At 37.8% G+C, this 20,719-nt stretch overlaps 2 protein-coding genes across 16 annotated transcripts in view; one reads left to right on the top strand and one right to left on the bottom strand.

Annotated features, from left to right (window-relative positions):
- G6PC2 (glucose-6-phosphatase catalytic subunit 2) overlaps positions 1–20,719 on the top strand; it is a 31,766-nt gene that overhangs the window by 2,133 nt on the left and 8,914 nt on the right. Inside the window, exons 1-7 of one of the 14 annotated variants that reach the window (XM_068195799.1) lie at positions 4,285–4,602; positions 4,940–5,049; positions 8,097–8,208; positions 9,010–9,125; positions 10,315–10,608; positions 10,740–10,826; positions 12,357–12,481. In XM_068195799.1, the coding sequence (XP_068051900.1) occupies positions 4,385–4,602; positions 4,940–5,049; positions 8,097–8,208; positions 9,010–9,125; positions 10,315–10,608; positions 10,740–10,810 (921 nt within the window). In that variant the 5' untranslated portion in view covers positions 4,285–4,384 and the 3' untranslated portion in view covers positions 10,811–10,826; positions 12,357–12,481. Of the gene's footprint in view, positions 1–3,933; positions 4,603–4,939; positions 5,050–8,096; positions 8,209–9,009; positions 9,127–9,841; positions 10,037–10,314; positions 12,482–20,719 lie in introns of those variants that run through there. The other 13 variants (XR_011000799.1, XM_068195796.1, XM_068195805.1 and 10 more) reach the window with 13 other exon arrangements.
- Positions 14,874–20,719, bottom strand: part of ABCB11 (ATP binding cassette subfamily B member 11) — a 39,536-nt gene continuing 33,690 nt past the window's right edge. For both annotated transcript variants that reach the window (XM_068195795.1, XM_068195794.1), the window contains 6 exons: positions 20,095–20,336; positions 19,829–19,985; positions 18,875–19,072; positions 17,909–18,115; positions 17,049–17,195; positions 14,874–16,519 (listed from right to left, as the gene is read on the bottom strand). In XM_068195795.1, the coding sequence (XP_068051896.1) occupies positions 16,319–16,519; positions 17,049–17,195; positions 17,909–18,115; positions 18,875–19,072; positions 19,829–19,985; positions 20,095–20,336 (1,152 nt within the window). In that variant the 3' untranslated portion in view covers positions 14,874–16,318. The remainder of the gene's footprint in view (positions 16,520–17,048; positions 17,196–17,908; positions 18,116–18,874; positions 19,073–19,828; positions 19,986–20,094; positions 20,337–20,719) is intronic.

Raw genomic sequence — 20,719 nt, forward strand, 5'->3', positions numbered from 1 at the left:
TTGTTGCCCTAATGGGTTCAGTTCCATTTCTGCCTGCAGTTCATGGAACTTGAAGGAATTTTATCCTCTCTAAGTTGCTTCTAATTTCTAAAAGGTAGTTCTTCATACTTAAAATAAGTAAAATTCCTTAGATGTGACTTTTTCATAGGCATGCCAGAATTGTATTTCATGCATTGTTTGTTTAATTTATACTGTTGCACTTATAAACACAATGTAATGTAATTACATTACTAATTTACATTACTGATGTAAACAAATACTAAGGTCTGGTTATTGTTATAGTGCACAGATTAGTTTTGTTGTCTTTGTATGCTCGCATAGTTAACTTTATAGCAAAGAGTAATGACTGTACTAACTAGGAAAGATCAGGTTAAGGTGGCAGAATGAAGAGAAGGAGACTGGGTCATGTTAACTATTGCTAAACTTCTATTGGTCAACCCAACCCTAAAAAACGCCTGGGTCCAATGACATGGGATAAGAAAGAAAGTAAAAAATTAGAGAGAGAGAGAGAGAGAGTGCGCAAACTTCTTGAAATATTCTTCTCTTCCTAATTCAAAAATTATGGTGTATCTTCTCAGTGTTCCACTTGGAAAACATTCCCACCTGAAGAAATACCTGTCAGCTGTTGTATACAGTGTCTGTGGTGAACTTAGTAAATTGCTTGTTAATCCTTGTAGTTGGTCCAGTGTCAATGGAAATACTGGTGGGGAAATTCATGTTATTGTTCAATTAACTAAGCATAATGTACCAGAAAGTTAGGCCCATTACATAGGCCTCCATTAACAGTGTTTCAAAAAATGTTTGCTTTGGTGGTTTCTCCATGCCTTGCAAACATTTACTTAAAAGCATCTGTTGACTGTTATGTAATATTTGCTCTAATATGTAGGTACAAGCAAGGCAGCTGTAAACATTTTATCCTCCCTTCAGTGGATCATCAGTATGTCTCTTGCTGCTTTTACATTTTATGTCTATATATATATATATATATATATATATATGTCTATATGAAGTCTTTGATCTTTGATTTTGTTTGTCTTGTAAGACACAGTAAATCAAGAAGTTATCAATAAATTTAAAAATATATGACCAGATAGCATTTGAAAGGTTTTTGCTTTGAACACTTTCTGACCATTTTGTATCGATTAGTAGGTTTTCCTGCAATTCCCCATACTAAAAGACAGCAAATAGTTTTATTTTATGTATTATCTCGAGTGAATTTGAAGCATTAGGGGGATTACAGAAGCTTTTTGCAGTTCTTTGCATAGGGGAGTGAGGGAAGGTCTATTGAGGAAGTGTTTCTCCTTTGTCAAACAAGTTATTAAATATAGTATTTCAAGTCATGTTTCACCATCTTTGTTGGTTATTACAGCTTGGAAGATCTTTAGTGTCTCCGACTTTTATTGGTTGTGTAATATAACAGGCAGGACGAGATTATGTCAGTTATTGATTTTCTCTTGGATGGAGCAGGATCATGACTGATTCCAGACACAGTGAGAGCTGCCTCTCCCACAGAAACCACTTACCTGTTCCAAAACTTCCATGGTGTCTGTTTTGTAGATTGTGGATTTGTTGAGGTTTTTTAAACATCCTTTGTAAACATGACTCCTCTGGTATCTCTAAGGTGAGGATGTAGGAGCTTCTGAAAAACTCAGAAAGAATGTAGGAGAAAATGAAAGCCTTTTCTCTTGCTGTTAGTCTTTATTATGTCTAAGGTGCATTTCTTTCTCTATCTAAGCATAAGAATCAGCAGCAAAATCCTGAAAGCTAGTATCAAGAGGTCTTCAGCATTTATACTAAAAGAGGCTACTTTACTGAAACATTGCCAAGACATAGCTTCAGACACTAAACTTACAAAGTTTCTGGAGAGCCAAAGTGTGCCTGAGGGGTTCTGTCTGAAGAAGAGTTTGACCTGAGCAGATGCATCGCTGTCCTAGTGCATAGATAATATGGGTGGGTGGGTTTGAATTTATAAATAAAGCATACATGCAAAAAGTTATTGCAATTATTGCAATGCCTCTGCACATCCTGTGTCAGAGGCAATTTTTCAGATATCACTGACTAACAGTGGTGCCATTAAAGAGGGACTGTAAAATGACCTATTTTATTACTTGGTTGACTCTCCTGAGGACATTAAATTGTACCTTGATGGAAACTTATGTACTGCAAAGTATTTTTTCCTAATCGAACAATAGTTATTTAGACTTAACCTCATTATAATTGTTGATCTTTTAACCAAGTACTAGAAGTAAGATGTCTGTTATTCAGTTGCCAATTGGCTTGGTGACTCATGTTTGAAGAGGACATCACATTTTCTACATTTCTGCATACTAAACCCAGAAATGTGTAAAAGGGTGGTTTTGTCTTACTTATCTTTAAAGGCAAGATACTTTTGCAGTAAAAAATGTAGCAAAAGAACATTTTCTTTAGCAATAAGGTACAAAGAGTTATTGGAGAGAGATTTCTAAACAATTATGGTCTTGGAGAAGTACTAGGAGAGAGAAAAAACATTCCATCCATTCATTTCTATGACAGTTGCCTTGCTGCATACTCTAAAAAAAGTAAAGGTATACAACTTAGCAAGAAACAAATGTCCTCAAATATTTTCAGTTAAAAAATCTAGGAAATATTTTTGTTGAAATATCCTGAAATTTTGAATTTGGAAGGGTTTCCCTTGAAATCAGATATCACTAGTTAAAGTGAATAATTTGGTCAGTATATAGAAAAATATTGTAGTTATTGAGAAGCACTGCATAGAAACTTTTAACATTAAGGTTTTCTATATGGCTAATGCAATTGGTAGCATTAAACAGATAGGATTTAAATGTGCTAAAAAATGTCCGAAACTAGACTATTATTAGCTAAAGTAAATGTGAGTGGTTAAAGTAAATGTGAGATTGTGTCAGGAAGAGAAATCTTCTACGTCCATTTAATTGTCATGCCTTATTTGTTGAATCTACTTAATGTTTCCATGTGACTTCCCTGACCACACATCATGAAGCCCTCTTAAGCCATTAAGCCCCTCTTCAGCAAAAACAGTTAAGTAGTTCATATCTTTGTCACTACAGCTTGTGCAGTTTAGCTTGAAGTGCATGGAAAGAGTATTAGGGAAGTGTGCAGTCCAAATATAGAGCTGCTTTTGTCTTCTGACTCACACTGTTTCAGATACACAGATAATAATTTGATATAAGATATGAATACATCAGAATATTAGAGCCTGATAAAGAGCTTGAAGTTTTCCTCTGATGGTTTTGGAAGTTGATATCATCAGGCTTTTAGTATCCATTTAATCTCTTGTAGAAAAAGTTCTTTTCATGAAGCCACCTCAAATGAACATAATATTCTACACTACAGTTATTAGTACCAATATTGATAAATCTGATATGCTAATATATTGTCTGCTGTACTCTTTTAAACTCCTGCTGTGTGGCAGAATCTGTTTGCTCTGGGTTGTTGGCTCTGGAGATCTACTGTGCTTCACTTGGGAATAGTTCAGGGAAATACTCCTGATTATCTGTTCCCAACCTTGCTGTGGTTTGTACATCAGGTCTCATTTCTGTCAGGCTGGGCAGCAAGAAGGGGGGGGGCTGGAGCTCCTGCAGGCGGAGGGATGTAGGACTGGCGTCATGTAAGCAGTGCCCAAGAATGGCAGTACCAAAAGATGACTCAGAGACTGAGCATCATCTTCGTTGGGCCCTGGATTAACAGGCCTCTTGTAGGAAGGAAACAATTGTTTTTCAGTATTTTTCAGTGTTTTTCAGTATTGTTGCTTTAACAATAAATCTAGAGCTCAACAGCATGGATTGATATATGGATGCTGGTTGCATTTTCCCTGACTGAAAAAATGTGTTGTGTAGAAGTATTAGTTACAGCCAAGTTCTGTTTCAAAGTGAAATGTACAGCTTCAGTGGCAGTTCTGTGAAGATCAGTAATTTGTGTATTCTTTCTATCCTTTATACAGGCAACACTTAATGAAGCACACACATTAGTAAGATGTCCATCCTGCTGAGAAATGAACTGTGAAAAAGTTTAAGCAAACATGTTCCAACTGTTCCTACAAAGGATTGCACGAGTCACACATTTTGTTTCCACAAAACTTTCCCCACAATTTGCTGCTGCTCAGCATGTACTTCACTTAGCTTCCTACAATTAAAATTTGCAAACAAAAGAGCTTTCCAGTGCTAAGAGATTCATATGCTTTCCCAGAGATTTGGAGCCACGTGTTTTGGGAATGGCTGGGTACACCACGCCTATATAATATAAAGGCAACGTCAATCACCTTCTGTCACTTTTTAATAGCTCCCCTCCTCGATTCTCATTCTCTGTCACTAGAAACTTAAGATTAAAGGAACTTTACTATATTTCAAGTACAGTTGAATCCATTAATATGGATCTCCTTCACAGCAATGGAGTGCTTATTATTCAGCATTTACAGAGGGACTACAGGGCTTACCAGGATTTCCTTAATTTTATGTCACATGTTGGTGATCCTCGGAATATATTTTCAATTTATTTTCCTCTTTGGTTTCAGCTCAACCAAGTGGTTGGTACTAAAATGATATGGGTGGCTGTCATTGGTGATTGGTTCAACCTCATATTTAAATGGTAAGAAGTTGGATTTGTTTTAAAATTTGGTATTTTTAATAATAGTTACTATATGTACCTCAAGTTTAGAAAACTTTCTGTGAATAATGTACTAGTAATTTTTCCTGGTAATTATAAAATAGGAATTCACAATGAAGATATTTAAGATATGTTTGAAATAACATTGTAATAAGAGGAGAAGAACCTGTAGAACTACTATAGAATAGCTTTGCAAATATAGCTCTTGATATTCTATGTAGGATTATTTATTATGCTTTGCTGAGGCCTTATTATGTAAAAATATTTTCATTGAATTTTTTTTTTTTTTTTTTTTTTTTTTTTTTTTTTTTTTGGTCAGGATTTTATTTGGCCATCGCCCTTACTGGTGGGTGCAAGAAACAATGATTTATCCTAATCAGTCAAGCCCATGCCTCGAACAGTTTCCTATAACATGTGAAACTGGACCAGGTAAGAAATGTTGGAGATTTCCTTGGTACATTTGATAGGGATAACTGCTTCAAGGGGGAGAGAATGGGACTTAAGAAGGTTTTATATGATACAGAAATCTCAGAGCTCACTTATAAAATAGAACACAAAAACAAGTAGAGGAAAAGGAAGAAATACAATAGGTATTTGCTGTGTGACAAGACTATTTCCTTCATTGCCTTTAAAAGATGCAAGGGAGGGGGACTTGCTTTAAAAATAACTACTACTAGAATGAACTGGTGTATTGAAAAGAAATTTTCACAAAACTTGTGAAATACATTGTTTAATGTGTTCCAGAGCCCAGGGCTGTTGAGTTTGAGGGCTTGTTTGCGGTTGCAACAAATATTCAAATCCCATAAACTAAGTAGATGGTTCAGTGTAAATAACAATAATTTCAGCAATCGATTACATAATGTATCACGAGTGGAAAAGAACAGAAGCAGACACGGCCACTGAATGTGTGTGTGAAAGTATGTGTACAAATATATGGGGAAAAATTATTTTTGAAATGTACCTTTTCAATATATTTTCACCTTTTATGTCTCATTATCTTGTCTGTGGAAATCAAATGCAATACTGATGAAACTAAATTAACTTGTGCAACCCTAATATGTACAATAAGATGAACTTGCATTGAGCTAACTGAATTTAGTTTAATTTGTTGTGCAAGAAAATACTGATGTGGAAATGATGTGCTTTGCATCTTGTCAATGCCACTGAAAGCTTTTAAGCAGTTTGCATGGGTGTATTTTGTTAATAGTACCCTGCATTACTTCCTATTGTAATTGTGAACAAGAAGCTTAAGCCCTTGTATGAGGCAGGGTTTAATAATGCCTGGTCTTTATTTAATCTGCAGTTTCTTTCAAGATACTTCATTTGGGACTTAACACAAAGTATTGAAGTCCTTCAGATCCTATCAAAAGCCTTCAGAACTGAGTCCATTCAGTGCTGTGTAGATCCGAGCCCTGGCTCAGGAGACAGTCAGTGTGTTTCATTTTGATTCATTGAACTGGAAGGCGTTTCTTCTTGTTGCTGTCTTTCTGAAAGGTCATTCCTATTTCTGTCCAGTGGGTACGACTGTCATATTGATTCCTTCTTTGCACTTATAATGACTTCGAGACTTACGCTGGACCATTAAGACTGTCACTGACCTGTTTCTCATTAGCAAGAGGAGGTGCAGTCAAGTGCAGGTGTTATGTGCACACAGTGATTGTATGACCTTACATGGTACTTCACACACTTTTAAAATAGCAATTTATATTATAAAATTAGAGAAGCAGCCACAGACATGAGAAAGGCAGATCCAAATACTGCTAGGATAGCCTGAACCCCAAACTCCATGTCTCAGCAAAAGGGAAGCTGAGGAAACTGTTCATATGACTACATGGCAAACAGTTTAGGACCTGAATTTGGTTTGTACTTCTGGAATTAACTGAACTAAAACCCGGCAGCCAATTGTTTTCTGATATTTGTAAAACTTTAAGAATACAAACCTTAAGGTGGAATTTATTCTGTTTCAAGTAGGTAATTTGCAGATAAACTATGAAATACTATTCCTAGATGACAACAAAGAGAAGCTTTTCCACAGCTGACATACAATGCTGACATACAATGTTATTGCAGTGACATGTTCCATTGTGAGGTTTAGGAGTGTACATCTGATAGGAAATTAACAAAAGAGCTGGTAGAGTGACTCTAAATGCACTGCCAAGCAGAATAGCAAAAATGAATGCAGGGAGTCAGAAATCATTGTGCTTGTCCTGCCTAGACATTTCTGCTTTACTACTTCACTGAAATATTCTTTTACTCTACGCACTACTAGATAGTGCTGGGTCATATCACATTCTTGAGCCAAAATTATTTCTTCTGATAGTGAAATAACTCTGTGCCTTCTCTTTTGTCTCCACAGAAAACCAAGATGTAAAGGTCCCAGATTTACAGATTGCAATGATCTAATTTTTTCTTTCCCTATTTTGATTTGTTGAATGTAATTCTGGTGAATATGAGAAAGGAAGTGACAGAGTGATTTTAGGAATCACTTCCCTTGCATCATACAAGCATACCTTGTTTTATGGTGATTTTCACAGTTGTAGGAACTTCTCTGTGGTTTCATATTGCTTCCAGTAAAATTAAAATTTTATTTTTTAAATTAAAACAAATGACACATATATTATTATAACTTGGACTAAAAAGAAATCACTGTTGTTCTGTAGATGAGAGAGTGTCCCCTATTATAGACTGCTGTAGGTAGCCTACTGTGTGCTGTACTTGTGGGTAAAGCAATTAGAGCATCATATCATGTGCCAGTTTCATTAAAAATCTGCTTTTAATCTGGTTATTATTTTACAGCACCTTAATAATAATAAAATTTATCAAAGTAAAGCATAAAGACACATTTTTTCCATCCTTCAGATACATTTCTAAAATTATTACAAAGCTACTCAAAATATTAATTACCAGCATTATAATATTGCTAATGAGACACGGCTCACAATTGTTAACACCGTGGTAATTGCAGAAGCAATGTAAGATAAAAAGCTTGGAAGTGCTATCTAAAGTTATACTGGTACTTTAGTTTAGTATGTTACAAAGAGCTAAATTTCTGTTGCTCCTGTTAATTATGGGGAGGTTAATTCAAAACTTTCTTATGTGTTCCTCATACATAATTTCTACATTCCATGCTACAGCTCTAAGACAGCCCTAGGTGCTTTTTAAAATTTTTAAATCCAAATAATGGGAAAATAATACGTTTTCCTTTCAAGATTCCAACTTACACCAATATAAAATGAGTAAGCTATTACCTTTTTCTATTTCAGACAAGTATTAGGGATTCCCTATAGGTGGACCTTCTGAAAAATTCACGTGGCAAAAATTAACTTTTGAGAAGCAGTTCACATTCTTTCAGCCTTTGTTAGCCATTTCCCTTCTAAATTATTAGGTGCCTGAGTAACTACCAGTAGACACTTTCTTTATGACAGATGTCACAGTCTTCATTCTTGAGTTGAATATTTCCTTTTTGTTTTTACTAGGAAGCCCATCTGGACATGCCATGGGATCATCCTGCGTCTGGTATGTAATGGTCACAGCAGCACTTAGCTACACAGTTAGAAGGAAAGATAAATCAGCTGTTACCCTTCACAGGTCAGTGTCTTTCAATGATTCCAACTCATTATATTCAGGTATTTCTTTAAATACATGCTATGTTTTTAATGGACTTAATTTAAACAAATATTCACAGTTTGGTCTATTTTGTGAAAAAGCCAACAACCCTTTATTATAATCTACTTCAGCTGAAGAAAAAGTATATTAAGAGGATTTATCTGTTTGTATAGTCTGGTATTTATTTACAGACATTGCATACAATATCTCTGAATCAGTCCTAAATCTTCAGTGCTGGAAATTTTTAATTCTATAATTGTCACTATGTGTTGGATTTTTTTGGTTAGTACATAAATTTACTGCTTTGGTAGTCATCCTTCGCCCATTTTAAAGCAAGTGCACATAATGTTGACAAAATTCACTGTAACGTGTTGCTCAGCTCTGTGGGAAAGTCCTGCAATTGCTTTGGTGGCTGTTCTTTCTAAGGCTGCAAGGTTGTTTTCACACTGTGTGAATTTTGTCATGAAATAATTGAGTTTTGCAAATAGCTATGACTTCATGATGAGAGATATATTTAAGGTATTAGTCCTAATTTAATCTGCCATTGATGACTTTTATCACTTAAACCACAGAGGTGTCTTGGATCTGAAACTTCTGAGATCTGTTAATGTAACCTGTCTTGATAATGTTTTAGTACTGACTTCTAGTTTTTAATCATCTGATTCTAAACTACTCTACTTAGTCAACCTCTGCTGTAAAAGCATGAGCCTTACATGATGGGTTTTGGGGTAAATAAGTAGATGAAATATCTTAACTTTTAAGCATCTTCCTTTTCCCTCTTAGATTAACATGGTCATTCCTCTGGAGTATTTTTTGGATTATCCAGATCAGTGTGTGCATCTCAAGAGTATTCATAGCAACACATTTCCCTCATCAAGTTGTTCTTGGAGTATTTGCTGGTAATGCTGCTATTTTTCATTTCCTTTTTAACCTATATGCATTTTTTTTTTAAATATCAGAGAAGACAAGAGATTTTTAGTAGTTGGACTTGTCTTGCAGCCCCAGTGGTGCTCTCCACTCTCTGGAAAGTCTGGGATTTGGTAATAGTCCAAAGGTATAATTTCTGAGCTAGAATGTAGGTACTGCCTATGTAATTCACAGTGAAGGGAGTGAGCCCTTGTCCACCTGCCATTTGATGCTGACTGTAGTGTCCACACTGCCTCAGACTAGCTCTGACTTTGTACTGGCTGCATCTGATCTTTAATTGTACTGCCTGTGTGGAAGAGATCAGAGAGGAAATTGCTCCTACATGGCTCTAACCTTTCCTCACAGGAGGAAGTTATTTGGGTCACTTCAAATGGTGTCCAGTTGCAAAATAGCATGTGTGCAATGTGGACAAACACAGAGACCTGGGACAAAATGGAAAAAATTGTAAATTGCAGGACAAACTCTCCTGGGTGATTTAAGATGCTAAAGTACATTTTTCAGAGTTACTTAAGCATATTATAAATTGGTATTCATGGAGTCCAAACTGTTAGCAGTATCTCTGGTATCTATCTGATTTTAAGGAGGGTGACCAGTGCATTTAGCAGGGGCTTCCTGCTCATGTTCTCTTTCATGGATGCAGTGCACCTGGGCAGCGCTGGTTAACAGCTTTCCCTCTTCACAACCAGGATAAAATGAGTACAAGAGAAGATAAGTGTGTTCTGTGTCTTTTCCTTCAACACTCACAGCCTGTGTGGGAACTGGTGTTGAATTCTGCATTGCTGGAGCCAGTCTTTGAGTGAGGGGCTCTTTTGGAAAAGGAATGTTCCAGTTTACCTCTAATATTTGATAGGTTGTCACCTGGGAGATGCAGTCAGGCCTTAAGGTATGCCTCATATCAAAACCATTTAGTGCTTGGTATTTTTTTTTTCCCAAAGTGGCAGTTTTGAGTGGGAGGAAGGATTTTATAATGTACTGCAAAAGTGGTAAATTGTGTGTCTATATGTGTAGGTATATATAAAGATATAGACACACACTTAGATATTTATTACACAGATATATTCTTCTGTCTTTAAAAGTCAAATTCTGTAGGGACACTGTAGAAAATACTTCTTCAAAGTACAAGTGTGCTGTTCCCTGTAACACTGAGTTTCTAATCCACAGGCATTCTTGTGGCAGAAGCATTTGAGCATACCCCTGCTATTCAGACAGCAAGCTTGAGAACGTACATCAAGACAAACTTGTTTCTTTTCATCTTTGCCCTTGGATTTTATCTATCCCTCAAGCTTCTTGATATTGACTTGCTATGGTCCGTTCCGAAGGCCAAGAAGTGGTGTGCCAACCCAGACTGGATAAACATTGACACAACTCCATTTGCTGGACTGGTGAGGAATTTAGGTGCACTCTTTGGTTTAGGTCTTGGAATTAATTCTGAAATGTTCATCACAAGCTGCAAAGGTAAAAATAGCTGCAAGATAAGTTTCCGCATATTGTGTATAGCTGCTTCTTTAGCTACCCTGCAGCTGTATAATTTTGTTAAGATACCTACTCATACTGAGTATTTGTTTTACATTCTCTCTTTTTGTAAGAGCGCAGCTATGCCTCTGACTGTAGTTGCCTTGGTTCCGTACTGTGTCCACTCATTAATGAGGACAACTGAAAAGAAACTGAATTAGGTAAAGTTTCAAAATGGTTAGCAATGTGGGGATGGATGTGAACTGTTTGAGAACCCTCTGCCAAGGCAGTTTTGCTAATTCATTTAAAACAAGGGGATGCCGCTGCATCTTTGATGTATTCCTGGTAAGTAACCAGTACATCCAAAATCAGTACACTCAAACAGCTGAGAAATATTAGTTGCTGATTTTATTCCTAGAAATATTGCAAGCACACTGCAGTATGGTTAGAAATGGCCCAATACTCTGGGTCATAATGAAGTTTTAAAGTATAACCAACCATCTTTATTTAGCTATATGGTGGTGTTTTAGTTCTGTCCATCTCTAGCTAGATAATGCTTCGAGCATGAGTTGTACATAGTGATACTCGATATTTCTTTTTTTTTATAAATAGATACTGTGTGTTATACTGCTACATAATGGTGTACAGTATCACTCCACCTACTGTGCAGCTGTACCCAGGCACTGTGAAAAAGGCCAGCATAGTTATAAACAAGGCTTTATATTTAATTTATTGAGCTTCCTGAGCAAACCAGCTTCTGATTAAGTCAGATGAGAAAAAAAAGTTTATTTCCATTGGACTCTGTAGAATATATTTTTGCATTACTGTGTGGTTTTTGTCTTTTTTACTTTTTGAAAGTGGTCACATGAATCATGAATGATACAGATCACAGTTTCAATAGGGAAAATGCTTAAATATGGTGTAAAAATCTTTGGGTTTTGTACATCTACACAGAGCAACATATGAAAAAAGTTGTCAATAATGACATTTTCTCAGTAGATGACCTCAAGGATGTTGTTCATGCTCCTGCATTGCAAAGGTAATTCCCTGCTAATTCTCTCAGATCTACAGTCACAAGCCTGAATCAGTTAGTAGTTGTGTAAATCATGAAAATATCATTGCGGACTGTCACTTCAAGTTTCTATTATTTGTTTAACTAAGCACACAAGTAACTAATAGGTTGAATATATGTTTGCTATATAAAATGGATTTTCTAAAGGGGTATTTTCCATTTTATTCATTATTTGGCATCTATTATTGTATATTCCCTTTCAGTGCACAATCTTTAAGCAGTATTTTGCTGATACCATCCCATAAAACTCTCTCTCTCTCTCTCTCCCTATGTGTAGATATATATATATATATATATAGAGAGAGAGAGAGAGAGAGAGAGAGAGAGAGTCTTAGTATGCCTGGCTATGAGTAATGAGGGGTGCTTATATATGATCTGAAAGCAATAAGGCTTAGAAGATGAAAACATGATATTGCTTCTAGACGTCCAATTAGGTAGGAGGTAATTGAAAGAATCTTATTTAATTGGGTAAACAATGTGAATAGTTTGGTGTTGGCCTTTGGGAATGAACAAGATGCAAATTACAGAAGCAAATCTGAAACAGGCTTCCTTAATTAAGAGCCTAGTAAGACTACCATGACTTAAGAAAATTATTCATCTACTTCTAAGTCTGAGGAGTATTCTGCTTTGTGCATCTCCTGATATCTTCTCTAATGGTTCTCTGAACTTTTTCCCACAGCAGCTGACCTGAAACCACTCTTTCCTATAATTGGTACTCCTTAAGCAAAATCACTAAGTTCATGGATCTAGACACAAACAATGAAGAACAAAGAGAGCTATGACAAAGATTTCAGCTGTGTTCAAGTTACTGTGTGCTTTGTTATTCCCTACTAGTGAGATAACCTACAGAGGCATTGCAGAGCAGTAGCAGGTTGATTGAGTTGTTGTTCTGTTCCTGGCTCCTCCTAACCAGCAGTAGAGGATTCTTCATGCACAATTGTCCAAAGTTCTCACAGGAGCATTTGGATTTAGTGACAATTTTAAGCTGGGAGTTATGGGTAGAGATCACATTTCTAGGCTTCTAATCATGTGAGAGTCTCTGTTTCCCAACACTGACAAAGAATCTTGGTGCTACTGTTGTGGTAGACACAACCATAAATGTAGAATGACAACGGCATTCTGCAGTATTCTTCTAAGCTCTGTAAAGACATGTAGGAAGATGTGGGCTCTCACTCACTTTCTTGGAGTGTCCTGTTCATTCTGTAATTTCAGTGCTTCAGGGAAAAGGACATAGAACATCTTCCTGTCTGAACCACCTCTTAATTTTTCTTCAACTATTAAAACATTACTAAATCAAAGAATGGTGATATTAATATGAATAATATCAAATGAATAAATTTAGTGTAATGTTGCTATTAACTTCAGAAATTAACCTACTGATAATGCAATGGCTATAGGATGCTTTCTAAGCAGCTGTGTTGTGGTATGGAAATTTGTGTAAGTGCTTGAAGAATCTCCAGAGAGGGCTCTCGAATCTTCAGAGTTGGCCTTTTCCAGAGAGGTATAATAGAAAAGTGTCAAGATAATTGTGATATTTTGATAGAATTAGAATTGAAAATCAGGAGCCAGGAACCAGTTGTTGCAGTGAAATAAACCTGCATGTCCCTTACTCAGGCTTCAGTAAATTTATTGCAGTCAAAAATTATAGTCCAGACCTTATTTAAATATACTGTGTGACCTTACTAAGAGCTCGAATTGTTAAACATTTAAGCTGTAATTTCACCAGGCCTTTCCAGGTTTTTAAATTGTTAATATTTGGAACAGATACAGGACATATACACTTGCAGGATGAGCTAGCGACTCAGCTCAGTTTGAGCCACAAGCCTTTTGAATTAAGGTTTTCCTATTAATAATGAGAGTAGAAAGTGTAGGACTGATCTCCTTACTCCCACTAGTAGGATCCCAGGAGAAATTTAACCTTTTATTCTTGATTTAGAGATGCCAAATAATTCCTGACTTAGAGATGCCCATAATAGTATTGGGAAAATGCTATTCCAAAAGTACTTCCACCTCTCTGCAGAAAGAGTCTTATGAGGCAGGAGTTATATGAAGTGAAGCTGTCCCTTGCTTTTCATACCAACTAGCTGACAAGTTGTCATTACATTCAGTTCACAACACTCTTGCTACTATGCAGCTTTTCTTTTTATCCTCCCCATTCCCTGTTTAGCCTTCCTGGTGTAGGGACTATGGGCCCAGATATGCTCCTACCCAGAGGAGTCTAATTGGAGCAGGAGCTGTATTTGCAGACCAGTTACTCAGGTGCTATCCCAAAACAGTATCATGGTTTTATCTGCCTAGAGGAATAGGGTATTGGAAAATGCAGCTGCCATGGACCATGCAGAGAAGCATACAGCAGGAGACACCAAATGACACCGTTTACTGTCAAGAGTAATAACTCAGGTCTGGCTTGAAAGATGTAAGCAAATGACTTGGGAATGGTTTGGGAATATTGTCACCAAGACCCAGGGCTGGGACATTTTACCAGTGAGGCTGCTGCAGCAGCAAGACCAGTCCAGCTCTGCACTGAACATTCCATCAAGGCTTGCTGCTTATGCCCACGCACCGTGTAGTGGCACCTGCAATCTAATCCCTCTGCCCAGATACCAGAGATTTTTCAACAGCACATAGGAACAAAGTGGCATCAAATACACAGTGAGTGCTTTCTGTTGGAGTAGCACCCTTCCCAAAATTTAGCTGCCTGGAAAGAAGATAATGTTAGACTGAAGAGCAGCAGCACAATCACCCAGCTTGGGCTGTGGCCCTGTGCTCCTGCAGGGAGACAGCAGGCTCCTGTGCAGGCAGGAGTTGGCCCTCTCAGCAGCTGAACAGCAAACACTTGTCACAGACATGATACTTGCTGGCTGCTGCCACATACTCATGTGCTTGGCTGAAGGGTAAGAGAAGAAATGCCAGAGCACAAGAGCCATTAAAAAAAATACAATTTATTGGTTTAATTTGGTTACAAAGTTATTGCCTTTTAGGAAAAAGAATGATGAAATAAGTTTACATAGTCATTGTAATTTTTAATGAAGAGTCATTATTTTTCTGTGGCCTTAAATAATAATATTAATTAAATATCACATACACATGTCTGCAGGTTATTGATAGTCACTCTGCCAATAGTTTCCTGAGCCATCAGACTTACTTATTGCTCTGAAATGTAACAAGGCTAAAAAGATTAAAGCAAATGATGCAGCTTATACTTTTCAGTTAAGGTTTAAAATACAGACTTCCTTAGAGAGCTAGCCATTTCAGTGCTGGCTGTGTGATTTCAATAGGGTATATGGCAGTGATTCTATTAATGGAGTTGTATAAAAGTCGAAATTGGATTTTGCTGCCTGGAATTAAGGGATGTATGCTAATAAACTTTTTACACTTACAGCTCTATTTATGTACTGCTACTGTTGCAGTATTTTATGAGTGGTGTGACTTACAAAGTGAGTGGAAACCAGCCCCGATGCAGATTTTAGGACATGGAGAATGACTTTTCCAGTTGATACTCTGTTGTTTAAAATGAATATTTAAATATTGAAACTGTAATCTATACTTTATCTGCTTTTCTTCAAGATCCTAGTCACTAAAGGAAACAGTCCTGTTGTGCTGCAGACAATAATAAATAACATATTTCAGTGAAACTTGTGGTAGATGCTACAATAAACTGTGACAGATACAAGTTTCTCCCAAAAGAAGCTCCTTCCTGACCTCTGTCATTTCTGAATATATTGTTGCTCTGTTTATCAACTGTATTTAATACAAAGAACTAATTATGCCTATTTTTTCCACCTTCACTCATGATTGTATTACGTTCTGAAGAAATGAATGTATCTATCACCATTTCAGTAGAAGTGGTTTAAATAAGTGATGATTAACCATAGAATTCTACATTAATTTAACCAAGGCATTTATTCCTATTCAAAAAACTTTTTGACAGCTGATTAGAATGATGAGTATTAGCTGGAGAGTGGTGGGCTAGGAAGTGATCCTCACCAGCTTCTGTTCCTTACCTTGGATGCTTTCCTTACTTTTGTGGAGGTGCCTTCTTTGTAAGTACTGTTTGTTGAAGGGGCACAGCCGTGTCAGTGCTGCAGGTGCACACAAGGGAAGCCCAGCCTCCCCGAATAGTACCACTGACGTGTGTGGTACAATGGGTGAAAGAGTGGGGCTTCTGCATGCACGGGAAAGGCCTCTGCTGAAATTGTCTGCAGACCAAACGTTAGGACAGATTTGATCCCTTCAGATGTACAGCATCATTTGAGGGGTTGTTTTCACTCATTCAGCTTACCTAGAGAAAGGGCAGTTTCCTGAACACCAGAGTCTTCCTTCATCACTAGTTGAGGCATGACAGAACTGTGCAGTCTGACTGCAGGTAGTGGCAACTCCCCAGATCTCCAGGAAAGATCTTTCCCACTTTTTTTCCCTTATCAGTGGGCTAAGATGCTTCCTGAGAGCATCAGCCTCAGTTAGTGCCTTGCTTGTGCTGGACAAGTGTGCTTGATGCCGACAGCTACATACATTCAGGGTTCTACAGATCTCATTGTATTGTAGAGCACTCACTCTGTAGCACAATGGAGCACCAACATACACATACCTACTGCAAAGAATTTGCTTACAGAAATCTTTCAAATTTAGAATCACAGTAATTCAGCTAATTGAGGCTCCAGTGGTAACAAGCTTCCAGTAGGCTCCTTCCATAGCCATCAGTTCATCATGAGTGCCCCTTTCAATGATGAGTCCTTGTGACATTACAGCAATGATGTCAGCATTCTGGATGGTGGACAAGCGGTGGGCAATGACGATGCAGGTGCGCCCTTCTCTGGCTTTATCCAGCGCTGCCTGCACAGTCTAAAGGCAACAGACAAAGTGTCAGAATAAAAATGTGCAAATACAATAGAGCTCAGAGCTGGAGGAACCCAATTGCTTCAGATTAATCAGCCATATTGTAGAAGACTTTTAAAAGGGACAGAGACTAAATCAGAGGTTCTGATATTGATGTGGGTCAGGAACTCTGTTTACCAGTAGTACAAACAAGGGACAGCTAAACATAGAAGTAGAAATTAAGGAAGGCCTTTACTCTGCTGCCATGCTAAATATCAACTGAATGCTTTGAAATCCAGGCAATTCAGACATTTCTGAAGAAGTCCTGTCTCTCATAGATAGTTTAAGAGCACTTGGGGCTGGCTGCATTTTCTTACAGCTGTACCTCCTGCACTTCTTGGAAACATCATTAAAGGTGAAAGTGCTGAATTCACAATGTGGAATAATGTGCAGTCATACAGCAGAGTATATTGGCATCTCTATAGCACAGAAAAGGTATTGTATGTTGTAGGCCATTGTGTTAACTTTCCCTTATTGATTATCACTGCACATTTACCTTTTCACTTTCCGTGTCTAAGGCAGATGTAGCTTCATCCAGTAATAAAATTTTAGGGTCTCGTATGATGGCCCTTGCTATGGCAATGCGTTGCTTTTGCCCACGAGACAGCTGGGATCCCTGAGCCCCAACATTAGTTTCATATTTCTGAAAAATATACAAAAGGAGTATTTTATTCAGATGTAATTTAACACACCAGTACACAGCTAAAGGAAGAGCAGGAGACAGGAAAGTAAGTCGACCACTGCTGACCACTTGCAGAACCTGGGAATGCAGAAACCATGTCCAGGCAAACATGTTTGGGGTGAGGTTTCCAAGCTCTGCTTTGTCTGCACATGGCCCTGAAGCCCAGGCAGCATAATAATGAGCCTGGAAGGAGAATATGATAGCAAAATGTTGGCTATTTTTCTGAGGCAAAAAGAATTCTCCCTGCCCTAGATTTGGGAGAAAAGGCTGAAAGATTTAAGCGTTTTCTAGAAAAGCGCTTTGATTGGGTGCCTAAATTGTATCCCTACTTTATATGTTCTTTTTATATTTATATTATTTTAGTGCATTTAAACACTTCTTAAGTGTACACAAGCAGCCAGCTTCAAATATTTTTGTCTAAGTATCATGTCCTACTCACAAGGCAAATCTCCCACAGCTGGGAACAGGATTTATGTATTTGCCTGCCATGTAAGAATTCAGTAGTAACTCACACCCAGACTCTAAGGAACAAAACAAATGGTCACAGCACCGTCGTGCTCCTACTGTCAAGGCTGTAAAAGGACATAAAACGTGCCTGCATGTAGCAACTTCAGCTGGTTTCAGAGCAACTCCTGCAATGAACACTGAGCAGCCAAGGCCTCTCAGGTACTTACGTTAGGCAGAGACATGACAAAATCATGAAGTTGAGCCTTCTGGGCTGCTTCTATGACTTTTTCCATCGTTGTTTCTTTTGTGTTACTGCCATATTTGATATTATCAGCAATGCTGCAGTCAAATAGCACAGGCTCCTGTGACACTATTCCAATTTTTGATCTAAGAAACTGCACATTTACGTTCTTAGAGTCATGTCCATCTATTAACTATGAGGAAATGGGAGAAAACTTGAAACATCATTACAGAACAACAGCTTGCAATACCAAAATAGTTTATAGCAAAACAAAATTATTTAACCGTATCATTAAAACACAAACACAACTGATTTAAAGTGATTGGTAGAATTGCTTGTCTTGGACTCCTTTGTACATGATGTGTATTTTGTGGTAAGGCTTTGATCCATACCACAAAATACACTAGACCATTTGCTCAACAGAAGTCCTAGTGAACTATTTAATTGCTTACGTTTAGGCATATGCTTTATTGCCTTCCTGACATAGTGATCACCACACAAATTTTTTCCAGAGAAAGATAAATCAGTCTAGATGGGTAAGTATTTACGTTAGGAAAACATAAAAAAGCTTTCTCAGCTCTCAGTAATTGAATAACTGGAAGTTAAATCTAGGCAAGTTTCAGGCTCTTTGTTGCTCCATTCGGACATTTTGCTTGTTCTCTCACAATTCACAGCATACATTTGTATGTTTCATACAGAAGCTACCAAGGCAAATGCCTAATGCATGAGAGTGCACCTGAGGCATGTAGTTCTCTTATCTTGTCTGACTATGTCTGAGATAATACTTGGAAACTGTCCAAATAGTCCACATCTGTCCTTTTGAGAAGGAGAGGAAGCCTCCAACTGCACATGTATGAGCCACCACTGCTAGGCTGCACAGTAGGACACAGGCAGAAGGCCCTTGGAGCACTGCTGGAAACCAGAGCACAGAAACCACATTTTCTTTGCTTACCACACTTCCTTTCTCAGGGTCATAGAAACGCTCCAGAAGTTGGACACTGGTACTCTTACCACAGCCACTGCTTCCAACAAATGCCAAAGTCTGTCCAGGCTTAACAGATATAGTGAGTCCTTTCAGGACCTGAATATCAGGCCGAGAAGGGTATGTGAATTTACAGTTAAGAAATTCAATGCTTCCCTTGAAATCATCCTGGTGAAAAGAAAAAGATGTTACAGTGAGCTCAAGCTCAACCCTGAATTGTAAAGTACAAGACAACTCTTTTTCAGATCCATTCTTGCATCTTTTGCTTAAAATTTGACATTTGTACTTATGAAATTATCTCAGGAAAAGGGAAAAAACCATACTGGAGTAGCTGTCCTAGAGGTGAAGCTATTAGTCATGACACTGTTTCTCTGCTTATGCTTCCCTGCATGTCACTGGTCAGAGGCATAAATTGGAAATGGCATTGCCTTGCAAATGGGCACATTTTTCATTTTAATATAGACACTGTGTATAAAATAAGTAATTTCAATTTTCTGGGTCTGACTTTCCAATTCACCAGAAACTGAGCATTTTCATTTGACTGACTCAACAATTCTTTGCCTCCTTATGAACACCTCCCCGCCAGTTTGATGTGAATGGAAAAACCTTCATTATAATTAGCAATAGTAAGGTTTGTTGTGAACTGTAAAGCAGGAAGTAAGAGCTTGCTGTTCTGTGAGTCATCCAAATCAGTTCCATTCCAATTTACAGGAGTTTTACACTGATAAATTCCTAATGGCTGACTTTATACTACTTTTTCTGTCTAGTACAGAGCTTGCTTCCAAAACAGCAAAGAAAAATAAAAATTTTACAATCAGCATAACCTTCTGGTAAAGCATTAATCCTCATCGACTCCTAAATCATTGGTGCAACATCCATGCCTGTAGTGAGCTGACATCACAAATTACGCATCTCCACTCTTACCCATTTTTCCCCTTTTTCACTGTAAACACTGATTTTAGGAAGCCGATCAACCAGTTGAAAAAAGCGTGCAGCAGATGTTTTGGCTTTGGCATAGTTTGGGGTATAGGAAGAAGCTCTTCCCAAAGCAGTTCCACTGGTGACAATTGCAGAGATCACCCTGTGGGGAAGGGGGAAACGGTCATTCTTGGGAAGCCATCAGGAAACTGAACACCACAACAAGTCCAGAACTTTTAGCGACGTGTTTGTGGCTCTGAGCCGGCTCTCACCTGAACACAAAGCTGTAATGGAGTCCCTCAGTGTTAACGAGAAATCCCCCATATCGGTAAGAGACAGAGTTGGCAATGAACACAATGCTCTGGGCAAAGCCAAAGCAGAGTCCGTACACATGTGCTTTTTTGATTGCAGCTCTGTAGGGCAAATCCAGGTGCTTCTCAAAATTGTCGATAAACATCTTCTCTTTTCCTATCCCAGCTACTGTTCTGATGTTAGAGAGAGCTTCGCTGGCAATCTGGAAGAGGAAAAAAAATGGGTAAAAGCTCCTAATTTTTACTTGGAAAAGTAGAGTGTGGTCTCACAAATGCATGATTCATTCATGAACTCAGGACACAGATGCAATATATAAATTCATTCAGACATGATGCAGACTGGCCAAAACATCAGACAGCCTAAAGAGAACTTTTCCTACAAGCAATTACCTATTGATTTCCTCAAGAGCAATGCTCTGCTTGCTCCACTGGAGCTGTTACTGTAAGCACTTTTTGGGAATCAGGCACGTGCTCTCACTTGTGACTTATTTCACATAATGTGAACAAATGTGACGCCCACAAAAGGAAAAACTGTTTTAGGAACTTCTTTGGTTGCATGAATTTATTAATTAAATATGTTTATTTC

This window comes from Anomalospiza imberbis, chromosome 7 (genome assembly GCF_031753505.1).
Source record: "Anomalospiza imberbis isolate Cuckoo-Finch-1a 21T00152 chromosome 7, ASM3175350v1, whole genome shotgun sequence".
In the NCBI taxonomy this organism is placed as follows: domain Eukaryota; kingdom Metazoa; phylum Chordata; class Aves; order Passeriformes; family Viduidae; genus Anomalospiza; species Anomalospiza imberbis.